General features: G+C 31.1%; 1 protein-coding gene across 2 annotated transcripts in view; it reads left to right on the forward strand.

Moving 5' to 3' along the window:
- LOC118181486 (ankyrin repeat domain-containing protein 54-like) overlaps nucleotides 1–13,802 on the forward strand; it is a 47,002-nt gene that overhangs the window by 13,139 nt on the left and 20,061 nt on the right. For both annotated transcript variants that reach the window (XM_035350640.2, XM_035350639.2), the window contains exons 2-5: nucleotides 4,893–5,088; nucleotides 6,213–6,260; nucleotides 11,107–11,205; nucleotides 11,708–11,779. In XM_035350640.2, coding sequence (XP_035206531.1) covers nucleotides 4,893–5,088; nucleotides 6,213–6,260; nucleotides 11,107–11,205; nucleotides 11,708–11,779 — 415 coding nt within the window. The remainder of the gene's footprint in view (nucleotides 1–4,892; nucleotides 5,089–6,212; nucleotides 6,261–11,106; nucleotides 11,206–11,707; nucleotides 11,780–13,802) is intronic.

Consider the following 13,802-nt stretch of genomic DNA (forward strand, 5'->3'; position numbering starts at 1 on the left):
GAAATACTTATAGTACCATCCAATACAATTATCACTCTTTGCCAACGTAACAATAACTGTCTTACATATTTTTGAATTAACCAAATCCTCATCTGGTTCATCATTAGATTTAGGCCAATTTGCCTCATCTTCCCGTAACCAATCAGGTCCCTCCCACCATTTTCGTTCTATTAATTGATCTGCATAACAACCTCTAGAAAGTAGGTCAGCAGGATTGAGACTACCAGGGACATGTCGCCATACAGTGGGGGAGGTCAACGACCTGATTTCCTGTACACGATTAAAAACGAATGCTCCCCAACGTTGATTTCGCCGTATCCAACTTAAAGCCGTCGAGGAGTCAGTCCAACAATGAATACGAACTTCATGTAGGCCAATATCATTAATAACTGAAGACAATAACCTAGAACCAATATTACAAGCAAGAAGTTCTAATCTAGGAATCGTAATAGGTTTTAAAGGAGCTACTTTCGATCTTGCGTGTATCAAACTAACCTTCACCTTTTTGCCACTCTGTACTCTTAAAAAGACGCATGCACCATACGCACTTTTACTACTGTCACAAAAGAGATGTATACTCACAGCCTCATTAATAGATTTGAGACCTACCCATCTAGGTATTTGGATACTGGATAGCAAGTACAACTTTTTAAGCCAAAACCTAAACTTTTTGGTTAATTCATCGAGAAGAACATCGTCCCATTTAAGCCTTAAATTCCAAGTTTCCTGTAAAATTAGTTTTGGAATCAACATTACAGGAGCCGTATACCCTATAACGTCAAACACCTGATGAGCTACTGCTAAAACTAGTCTTTTAGTAACTGGGTCATCCAATTTTATATCTTGACTTATTTTGCAAGATAAGGTATCTGTAACTGTATGCCATACAAGGCCCAAAACAGACACATCTCCTTCCGTGGAGGAATCTTCCTCTGGCACAACACTTCTTATATTGGATTTCCAGAATCTTAAATTAAAATGACCCGAAGCCATAATTATTTGTGATTCATTTACAAACTTTCTCATTTCTATTTCTGAATCCATACTAGCCACACAGTTATCTACGTAAAAGGATGTTTTCAAAATCTCCGCTGTATGACTTAAGCTTTCGGGAACTACACTCAAATGATATTGTATTGTAGCGGCCAATAAATACGGACTACACGTAATACCAAAAACTACCCTTCCATGCTGATGCAGTTCAACTTGTTCTTGATTATCCCTACTGAACCACATAAATCTCAAAAAGTCTCGATCTTTTACCCTTATAGATATTTGCAAGAACGCTTTTTCTATATCTGAAGTGACACCAACGTAATTCTTGCGAAACCGATTAAGAATCGAAGGTATAATTTCTATTAAATTTGGTCCAGTAGATAAACAATCGTTCAATGATGGGTAACCAGGCGAATGAGAACTTGCATTAAACATCGGTCTTATACTCGTGCTACTATTTTCTTTAACAACTGCTCTATGAAGTAAATAATGTACACCCTTATATTTATTCTTATCCGGTACTTTTTCAATTATCCCGAGTGCTAACCAGTTCTGGAAAATGTCTTCGTAAGCTTCAAAATTTCCCGTAGTCATTAATTTTCTTTTAGTACTTACAAGACATTTTTCTGCTATCACTTTGTTTTCGGGTAAAAGCGAGCTATCCAACACCCAAGGTAATGCTACTTCGTACCTTCCCTCTGAATTTACCGTAAGAGTCTCTTCAAAATATTTTTGCGTATCCTCCTGTAACTGAGTTTTGGTTTTACTTACGGAAGGTTCACCAATACCCAAAACATCTAACTTCCAGAGATCACTTATACATTGACCCTTCACTAACAGAGAAGAAATTAGGAGGGATGCAGTATTTATCGTAGTTGGCTCAGTGCCAGTAAATGTACCCATAACAGTCCAGCCTAATTGCGTATGCACCGCCCTGACGCCGCACGTAAGGGGAACAATTTTTCCAGTTAGCAACTTACCAGCAAAATCCGCACCAATTAGTAATTTTATCTCTTTATCTACCTTATATGTACCATTTTCTAAATCACTTAATTTGATACCATGTGACTTAAGTTCGCGTAACCACGAACCAGATGGGAGTTGCTTAATTTCAGAACAAATTTTGTTTTGACCAAGTACTTCTAATTTGCACTTATATTTACTATATATATTGCTTACTTCAATAACATAGTTTTTATATACATTTTCTGAAGTCTCAACTCCACCAAAAAGAAATTGCTTAATTTTTGATTCACCAATACACTTACAATTTAACCTTTGAGCAACATCATTACATAAATATGATTTCATAGAACCACTATCATAAATTGCTCGTACAAACATTTCTTTAGAACCATTCTGAATTTTTACAATTAAAGTTTGAAGATATACATCTGATACCTTAACAGTTATTAAGAATGCCTGTTTTGTTTTCTTCATTCCCTAACTTTGTGACACTTTTTATTTTGTTAGAAGGCAAATCAGGGCACATAATCACAAAATGTCGATTTTTACATAAGGTACACCTATGTTTAGCTGGGCACTGATTTGCTCTATGGTTTTTCTTAAGGCACACAAAACAAACATTCTTTTTCTTAATAATATCTTTCTTACATTCTAAACTCATTAAAGATGCATCTTTACAACTTTCAGACAAATGGGATTTTTCACAAAAAATACAAGTATCAGACTTTTTATACTTTTGAAAATTATCATTACACTTACTACTATTTGCATTAATTAGTTCACATGCAGTTGGAACAACAGGTTTTATGTCAAAAAACTTATTTTTCTTATTACTTACTTTATCAGAACTCAAAACATCACGTGTAAGTTTAACTCTAAATTCAGTTTCTACTTTCCTTTTTAGAAAATCAATTAATGACTCTAAATCACTCTTACCTGTTGTTTCAGGAGACATACCTCGTTGTCTTTCCCAAATTTGTATTAAATCAGCAGGAAGTGCTGATTCCACTAAAGGAAATAAAACAACTGCAAATTTATCTTTAGTTAAACCGAGTGTTTCTAATGCGCGTAGTTGAGTTTGCAACTTGTCATAAAGAGTTAATAAGTCTATCTTTTGTTTGTCATTGATTACTAGTTTTAATAGCTCTCTAACATAAATTTGAATTAAAACATTTTCGTTTCCAAATTGTTCTTTGAGATACTCCACTGCTTTTTCGTAATTTTCTTCTGTAGCAGGAAAACTCTCCACTATTGCTCTAGGCGCAGTCTCAGGTTTCATAGATTGTAGTAGATAATGAAACTTGTCTCTCTTGTCGATGCGAGTATCTTCATGTATTTTACTAAACCTTGTCCAAAATGTCAACCACTTTCGGGAGTCTCCATCGAACTTCAGCAGTTCGATCTCCGGCAATTTCTGTTTTGCGGCTGTAACTATTCCTGATGAAGAACCGCTATTCGTTGACCCAGTAGAAGGCTGTGAACACTTATCCTTTTTCCTGTTGGCTTTTACTTTCAACGTAGATAATTTATCGTAATATTCTTGAGCTGCACTAAATTCTCTTTCGTATTCTTCTTCAGTACAGCCTTTTTTCTGTAGAAGTTCCAAAAAAGAGTCATCCGTATTTCGTAAAGTTTTATACTTCTCTGAAATTTGATCTAAATAAATTTCTAAATCGTCCAAATCCAGAGAATCTGATCGTATCAGTTCATCTAACTTATTAGCTGTTTTCGTAAATACACTCCTAATTGCTTTCCGCTTCTGTTTTAGTGTTTCTAAATCATCCATTTTTGCACCTAGGAACTTCTCTTATTTTCGTAAATTATCAAATGTCGAAATCAATAATGTCACCCTGTGACATTCATCCTGGCTGGCTCGCCAAATTTGTTGCTTAACAAGTAAATCATAGGTTCGAAAATCTGAGCCGACACTTTTTAAAAACACCAACATTTATTTTCACGACATTTCTAATTCTACAAAATCTTAAGTGCAACTAACTATCAAACAGAAAAGCAGACGTAGACGTAATGATGCATCATCTGGGCACGTGATCCTCGTGACAGACGAATTCTTTAGGGTTGCCACAGAAAGGCAGTGTGTCGCCACACATAGCTATTTTGCTTTTGCTAAGTTGCTTCGTAAATTGTGCTAAAGCACAATTTTAGCATTTATTACTTTGTTTATTTTTCAGATTCAAAATATTGTATAGTCACCAAAATGGAAAGTAACATCAGTTTATAGTACGATAGTGAAAAATAAAAATGTTTCATCTTAATGTTATTTTTAATACAATTTCAATGTACTATTAGCATTATTTTAATGAAATTGATCAGTGTTATAATATTTTTAAAAAAATTCTATAGAAAGTAATCTTAAAATCGCCAAAATGTTGGTAAGTCACGAATTTTGGAACCGTTTAATAAAGAATTCATATTTCCAAAAGTGAAAAGTTGTTTAAGTGTTCATTAGGAAAACTGGAATAATTTTGAAATACTTATGTTTCACTTCTTGCTCAGAAACTTGAGTATTTATATTAGAAATAGAAACAAGTTTTAGTCCATAAACCTATTCACCCACTCAAAAGATGGGTTAAATTTGTCAATGAATTGCCAAAAATATTTGTCAAAAATGCTATTTCACATTTAAAATAGCAATTATATAAAATCAGAAAAGACAGACAGAAATTTCAGATGTTTAAAATTAATGACCTCCTACTGAATTTGGTTGAAATTAAGGACTTTTAAGGACCAAAAATCAATTCCAAAAAACCTAAGGACTCTTAAGGATCATACGAGCCCTGCCATTGCTCGCTTGAAAATCATCGAGTTTGTTAATCAAAAATTCGTTTTAAAGTTCATTATTTTAATAATTCTTATGTAATAAATTTGTTATTCTACTAGATTTTAAATAATTTTTGTTATTATTATTATAGAACAGTGGTGGCTTTATGGAAAAGTCATATCCTAACTTTCATGAACTGGCAATTGGGCATTTTGATACTCCTCAAAGTTATGGATTTACAAATTATCGTCAACATGAACCCGTGAGGAAACTGAAACCAGGACTTCAGCGCAGGAATGCTATAAGATGGAAAAATCAAATCATTCCCAAGATGAAAGATCTCATTGGTAAGTAGTTTTTTAGAATTTCTATCAGTTGATGAAGTTTAAAAAAAAAAAAAAATGCAATAGGTATAATATTCATTTTGAATTCATGTATAAGTGATTATATAATGTGTCACAAATAATTCTGGGGAACAATTTATTATACAGTTTCTGTTGATTTTGATTTTTGAGCTGTTTTAGAGTTAAATAAGCATGCTGATTTCAAAACTGTAGTTAGTTTTCTTCTACCACGGCATTTTTTTTTTTTTTTTCTTTACACCTTATGTGAATGCAACCACTCACTGCGACATTGAGTGTGAGTCATAAGAAGTACTGCTCTCTGGTTGGCTGACATAAAGCCTCTGATGGTGGCAGCTGGTAATTGACAATGTAGGAGACCAGCAACAGGGGCATACTTGTCTAAATTTCTTCAGTATGCCTGAAATACTGTACTGAAATGTTGTGTTTCCCTCGAATGTAGTGAAGTGCATTCTGAGGCAGAGTCTGAGCTTTTTTTTTTTTTTTTTAAACAAGGTAGCAGTGTTTAGTTTTTATTTATACTTGAACTGAAACTTTTCCTCATGTATACATCTGCTAGTCCGTGTAAGTGCTTAAACAGCCCTAATTCATGTTGTTACATATGTAGGAGTTTTACCATTCCCAGTCAAAGGACAATCATCAATACAACTGCCAGGCAAGCCTATTTTGCCCATTTTAAAGTGAAAATTGGTGTTTAAGATGTATCATAGATCCCTTACAAGGTGTGCAAGCAGCGTGTCTAGAATTTACAGATGTGGATGAAGGGAACATATTCTAAATTTCCATTTGGTATATCTATGATTTGGCTAGAGCCCAAAGATCATTCAAGTAATTGTTACTTTTGTATAGTGAAAATGTCAGGGTATAACCAGAAAAACTAATCCGAAATAGGATATGTCAGCTGTATGGCCTCACTTAGCTGAACTCCCAGTGCTAGTTTTCAAAGAATTACTCTTTGTGGAAATGTAGAAAAATTAAAATTATGAAATATGTATAGCACAAAGAAATAATTTTTGCTGAGGATTTTCTTTCTTTTATTATTATTTTAAAGTATGATTTTTCTTATTAAATAGCTTAATCAACTGACATTCTGACTGCATTCCATATAGGTGAAAGACGACTTAGAGCTGCTGCAAATGCCAATGACCTTGAAGCTGGTATGTATAAGCTTTATAAAAAATGGTAATTTTTTATCTTCCTTCCTTATGATGTAAAAATATGAACTGCATACTCTTTTTTTTTTTTTTTTTTTTTCCCATTATGCTCAACTCTATTGTCTTTTTCTATTATGTAAACTTTTAGAAAATATGTAAATACAATATAAAATTTCATTGTGCATTTTAATTTAGTATCCTTTTACAATTTTGTTTTTATTATTATTTTATATCTTATTGTGCCTTTTTGTTTTTATATGATATAGAGTTTCATTATAGCTTCTATGCACTATTACTGCATCAAGCCATGAAAACCGTAAATAATTCATTTTAATGTAAGGTTAAAAACCTTTAAGTTAAATTCTGGTACATTGCTTTCTTGTAGCACAGAGGTTACAGTATCCACTTAGATGCTCCTTTTATTTATTTAGTTAATTGGTTTTTGTATTTATTTATTATTAGCCCAAAGGAGCAATTTGCCCAGAGAGGCTATTAATTTTGTTTTGGCATTTTACATCGCGCACTATAAAACATCGTTTCACTTTTCAAATTGTTGCCACCAAATATTAGAGCCCTGCATTATATTTGAAGAAATTAAATAATGAAGAATCTATACGAATGTATGCATGTTTCTCTCATTGTAATAAAACAATGGTACCTAGAAACATCTGATTTTAAATAGCATAGGCCTCTTCTCAAATATGGGCATCTTGGAAGCCCAGATTTGGAATTTGTTTTATTATCTAGTTCATATTTTGTACAATTTTAACGAATGTTTGATTAACAAACTTGACAATTTCAAAGTGAGCAGTGGCAGGGCTCGTACGGTCCTTGAGAGTTCTTAGGTTTTTTGGAATCTATTTTTGTCCTTAAAAGTCAATTTCGACCAAATTCAGCAGAAGGATTAATTTTGTTCATCTGAAATTTCTGTCTGTCTTTTCTGTTTTTGCAAATGCTATTTTAAATGTGAAATAGCATTTTTGGCAATTTATTGACAAATTTAACACATCTTTTGAATGGCTAAATAGGTTCATGGATTATAATTTGTTTCTATTTCTAATATAAACAGTGAGATACTCAAGTTTCTGAGCAAGAAGTGAAACATAAGCATATCGAAATTATTCCATTTTTTTTTTTTTTTTCTAATGAAGAGCTCTTAAACAACTTTTCGCTTTTTGAAATAGGAATTCTTTATTAAATGGTTCCAGATTTGGTGACTTATCAACATTTTTTTTATTTTAAGTTCACTTTCTATGGAAAATTTTTAATCCGGAAATCTGAAAATTTTGTGACGATACGGTTTTTTTTTTTTTTTTTTTTTTTTTTTTTTTTCAAAACATTATAGCATTGATCAATTTCATTAAAATAATGCTACTTCGTTGAAATTGTATTCAAGAAATAACATTTATTTTTTGCTATCATATTATGAAGTGACATTACTTTCCATTTTGGCGACTTAATTATATTTTGAATCTGAAAAATAAACAAGGTAATAATAATTGCTTAAATTGCATTTTAGCACAATTTATGAAGCAATTCTTAGCAAAAGCAAAATAGATATGTAATTAATTAAAAATGCCTTCATTTTAATTTTTTCATGGTAACAGTTTTTTTCCTTTTTTCATGGTAAGAGTTTTTTTGTCTCAATATTTATCAGTTTTCTCTATAAAATTAATTTTACGCTTTTTTCCCCTGATTTTTTTTTCCCCCCATCATATTTCTGGCTTTTGCGGTTACAGAACTGGTAGGGATAATTTTTCTTCAGGATTTTAGACATTGCAACTTGGAAAGCTTAGAAGGATTTGAAGACAAGATTTTTAGACCCACATTATTGCTGCCAATATTTGAATTTGTTGCACGATAACTATGTTATGAGTTTGTTACAACGTGTTGTTGAGCCAGCTTAGATATTAAAATTAAATTGTGTAGTCTTATTTTTAGTTTGAGTGTGACTGTTGCTGTTTAATTGAATCACCATAAGCTGTACTTGATTTTGCTAGCAGAAAAACACTTCTTTATGTTCTAAGATCTTTTTAAATAAGAGGTTTATTTAAACCTTTATCTGATTTTCAGACGTAACAATAATTTGTTTCATGTCTGTCAGGAATTTTGAATTATTTAACTTTTATCAGATCAAGTAAATCCTTATAGGTACATAGTCGAGAGATTGAAAATTTAGGATTTAAAACATGCAGAAACTACTATGAGTATTGGTTTGCATATTGAAACAAATTTCTAATTGTTAGAAAAAATGCTTAAAGAGAAGGAAATTGATATAAATTAGCCAGAATGTCTGGAAAGACTTCAAATTAAAAAGTTGCACAAATATTTTGTTGAGTTTTTTTTTATTGTGTAGTTATCTTAATATTGTTTAAGAATCAGTGTTATATGCTTCCAGTTCGAATGAATGCTTTACGGGAACAGAACCCGCAGCATAGCGCCATCCAGAGTCCCAACCTCTAGGTTGACTGGATTACAGCACTGCTCCACCGGTGCCAGTCATCAGTGTTATATGTATATTAAAGTGGAACATGTTAATAGATTGTTATTTTAATAGCGATTTTTTAACAAATAGTTATAAAAAATAAATTTAATAATGGCCATGTAAAGCTATAATGACTAAGGGTATCTAACTAGCTAATTTATTTGTTTGTAATTAACTTGTCACGCTTAAAAGTTATCTCTGCATATTAAAGTGAGTTATTGCCTTTCATTAATCATTACCATGGTCACAAGATACATGTAATTGTCTCAATATTGAGACAAATACATGTATCTTGTGACCATGGTAAACTAACAAAAATGTAAATAAAAACAAAAACAACAAAAATGTAAAAATTATTGTAAAACTTAATTCTTTGCATATAGTGAGACAGACTTAAAATATTACAAAACAACGTATCATTTCTGGTGCTTCAGTGGCTTATTGGAACTTTAAAATATATTAACTGGATTACTACTCCAAAAACTCTACATGAAGTTATGACACTAACTGCGTCAGACAGACAGAGCCAAACTAACTTTCAAAACTTGCTCAATGGGGCCTATATCAGGATTTCAGGTTTGTTCTTGTTCTTGTTGTTTCAAGTCCAGCAGACCTCTGTCTAGGCAAGCAGCAGTGGTGACAACAGCCAGTCTTCCGTAATGAATCATGCTGATTATGATTCTACTTTTTATTTTAACTTTTGCCATTTGACATAAAATCTACCTGCTATTTACTAAACCTCTAAACTGAGCAAGTTCATGACAAAATGAGACGTAAAAGAAAACATAAACATAAAGCTAACTGTAAAATAAAATGTCACTAATCTTCTTTCAACTAAAACACTATTATAAGGGTAAAATATTTAATGCTAGCTGTTAAATTTTACAAAGTTGATTTTATTCTCAAATTTGTTTTATACAAGTGAAGTTCAGGCATAGCTAATATCTTTTATTGAATTTATTCAGTTCCCACTTGTTGATGGGTCCTTAAAAGTACTTAATTTCCATGTGCAGAAATGTGAAGGAACCCTGAATGGTAACACTGTACAAGGGCAAAAGATTTTATCTCCAGTGTGTGAGACTGTGTATCAGATATTCTAAAGATATGCTCTTTTTTAATATTTTGTGATATTGCAATTAAATTGAATTTTATGGTTTAAGTGGGAAGAACATGATATTTAATAAATAAAATTAACACACAAAGTGTTAAAAAAGCACTCCTTTGGGCAAAATGTAAAAGTTTTTGCTGTCTTAGTTTAAAACCAAAAAAAAGGTAAATGCTAATGAACCCTTATTTGTAGTTGAACTAACATTACATTCTTATAGTAACATTTTTCATAGAATATTTCAAAAACCTTAATAATCTTTAATAATAGTATTATGCAATTTTGAAACTGAGGATGATTTGTTTTTAATGAATTATGAATAATTTTGCAGCTATCAAAACTTGATTACTTAAAGGTTTCTGTTTCTGCAGATCGCTGTATTTACAATATTGTATAAAACAATTCTAGATTAAATATGTAACAAAAGAGCTGAGGTATTTATGAAGCATCTTTGTATTGTAATAATACAAAGTCATGTTTTCCCATTTTGTTGTGTACTTTTTTTGAAGGCAGCTTATGGATAAACACATGACAGTGTGTTTGTCTATACTGCATTTATAGTACTGTATTTTTCATCTCTTGAAGAAATAATATCAATTAACTAATATGCATTCTTTTATAGGGGTTTAAGGATCTGTTCTTTCTTAATCAGTTGCTTGAATGATTAAGAGAGAACAGATCTGTTCTTTTTTAATTGGTTGCTTAACATGGGCAGTTGAAAGTCAGCCATGTATGCGAGGTGCAATTAATTTATGTCCAAAATATTACTGTATATTTTTTATAATCTGCCTCTGCTGCAGTGATCAGATTAAAGGCATGAATTTGTATTCATATATTGATAGAAATTTTAATATAGCCGAACATATTATTTGAAGTGTTGTACTTTTATGTGCATTATTAGATAAGATTTTGGGGGGGATGAAGATCTATTTTTTGTGATATGCTTATGTTACATTTCAACCAAAATCAAAGAACACTGTTAAAAGCTAAAAATTTTGCATTCCATTGCATCAAATCCAGCATATACTATTGCTGAATTAGACCTTGGAACCTTATTAATTTTAACATAGTATTTGTGATTGTTAAGAAACTTAAGTGTAAGACTGAAACTTAAAATATATATGTATGATCATTAACATTATCCGTATATATATTAAAGTATGAATGATAAGTGATAGTTTTGAATGATAAGATGAACTTTCATATTCATAATATTTGAAAGTTTAACTACAGTTATTGAACACTTTCTGGTATTACAGTAAGAAATTTACTTGATGATGGTGTTGATCCATGTTCTGCTGATGGCAGACAGAGAACTGCCCTGCATTTTGCTGCAGCCGGTGGTCATCTTGAAGTTGGTAATTATTTTCTGATGTTTGATAACTCAAGTTTAAAATTTCTTTGCTATCCTTATAAAAATGTGTCCAATATTTTTGTTTGATTTAAATATAGCTGGTAAGAAATGGATTTATTTAAACTGTTAACTTCAGAGGATTTTACTGTTTGCAGTTGTCTTTTTAGATTATTTGTTGAATTGACCATAATTTCTTAATGATTCCTTACATTTTAATTTTTATGTGTAAGTTCATTACAAAATATTCAGTTGTTGAATCAGTTGTCGATAGAATTTTGAATATAATTTGAAGCTATTTCAACATCAAATAGAACACAGTAATGTAAAATTAAAATTAGGCAGAAAAGGAAAAAAAAAAAATCTTGTTTGGCCTAGGTTAGACAAAATTTCAAGTCAGTGAGACTCAAGCCCCCTTTTCAGGAGCAAAGCAATTTTTGCTCCTTAAGAAGCCCCTTAATTCTATACTTTAAAATGTTGTTAAAGTTATTTACTTCGTTTTTCTTTAGCTAGGTTATTAATTGAACGAGGAGCTGATCCAAATCAAAGAGACTCTGTGGGAAATACCCCTTTACATTTAGGTAAAATATGTTCTTTGGTATCATTTGTGTGTGTAACTGAAATGCTGTATTTAAGTTTTACTGTTTGTAACTGAAATGATATTTAAGACTTTGTCTATAAATTAGAAGTCAGACTATTATAAAATTGTTTAATTCAGTATACTTTTCAGTAATTTTCATCTGCATTATACTATATCTTCACAGTAATATATGCATAAATAATAATTGCAAAATAATCATGTAATTTCTTTCAAATTTTTGAAGGTAAAGGAAAGTTATTTTCAACAGGTAAGTTGTGAATGAGCAGGTGTAAATAATAGCATTTGGAACATCAGTAAAATCAAATTTCCTTGCAGCTTATTATTAAAAGAAATATGATTCATTCCTGATGCTGTTAATATTTTCTATAACTTTTTACAGCTTCAATTAAAGTGTAACTTTTATCATATGGTTTATTTATAGTTAAATGCCTTTAATAGAACTTATTAGTAATCTTGCCAATAAAATGCTTTGAATGTTCTAAATTAAATGGAAAGATATGAGTGAAATTTTGATTTAGTACCTTTAATGTAATTATGATCTGAATATTAAGCATATCTATTGTGGATGGAAACAATGCATTCAGAGATAAAAATAAGGTAAAACTGTAAGTTATGAAAATAAGCATTAAATTTTTCTGTTCTTGTTGGAATAAGTGTTATGGTAGCTTTCAATTCATTGCATTTTATATAAACTTATTAATATTATTATAGATTTGTTTAGAATTCATTTTATGTATTCTTTTATATATTTAATTCATACCAATACTATACAGTACATTTGCATTATATTTCTTATCCCAGTTTTATATGTTAATAATTTTTCTTTCATATAAATAGTTTAAAATACAGTGAAATCTCTCATGATGACTACTTCTGTGTAATGAATGCCTTAAAAATGACAAATATTCCTTATGATATAAATTAATATTGGTACTAATAATTATATCATTCTATACTTATGTGCAAGTGCAGCCACACTGGCTCATTTCAGCAATTTTTTACACAAGCAAAAGAATGATGACTTACAATACCAAATAATTATTTATATGTACATGCATGTTTTATATTCTAATTAGGTATTTATCCTGAAAATCAATTGGTAAATTTGCCTACAAGTGGGTTTTTGTTTCTGATTATCTGGTGAAAATTTCATAGTGATTATTTCATTAGGAATAGATACAAACCAAATGTTGCCTTTAGTGATTTTGTTGCAAAATACTGTACTGCTGCAGAAATCTTGCCATATTTTTTCTGCTGCAAGCAAGTCCTTTAACCCTTTGTGGTGCACTAAACTTTAATTTTTAAGAATTTCAGCAAAAAAAGTTGTATGCCGTCTATCTAGGCCTAAAGTAGTATACAGGTAAAATTTTGTAAAAATTGCACTTACCGTTTTAATTCTGTGGGTGTTCCATGAGGTGCCAGAGCTTTTAAAAGTGTGACTAAGCGAGCATTGCAGTGAAGCACGGATATGAGTAGATGCTTTTGTATAGTAATGAAAAAACACTGTATTATGGTTGTATACATAGTTTTCTGGATATACACAACATTCTTGAATATATGTGGATAAATGAGATAAATATATGTATATACACAAGTCCTATATGCAAAAATATTTACAAATATTTCGATTTCTTAGCTTCATGAAATTGTTCAAAGCATATCACACATTTGCATAGAAGCTCAACCCAACTTTGCAGGTTTTGAACACAAAACTCATTTTGTGCGGCTTCTGTTCCGTGCAACGATGTGTTTAGAATTTCAAGTAAAAACTTGAGGCTGCGTAGAGAGGCTTAGATGGTGATATGGATCATCAACTTTCTCATCAAATAAATGAGTTTCATCCGACATATCATCATCAGATTACACAAGTGGTTCAGGAGTGTATATCTCAGTATCGCTGCTATCTTCATGCTCTGATTCAGAATCAGAGGGTAATTCATGAAGCACTTTTAGCGCTTCGGAAAGAGTGAGATCTCTCCGTGCCGTTTATGGAAAATTAATAA

The sequence above is a fragment of the Stegodyphus dumicola genome, chromosome 9, assembly GCF_044657685.1.
Source record: "Stegodyphus dumicola isolate Sdum_Otavi_A_Nest chromosome 9, ASM4465768v1".
NCBI lineage: Eukaryota > Metazoa > Arthropoda > Arachnida > Araneae > Eresidae > Stegodyphus > Stegodyphus dumicola.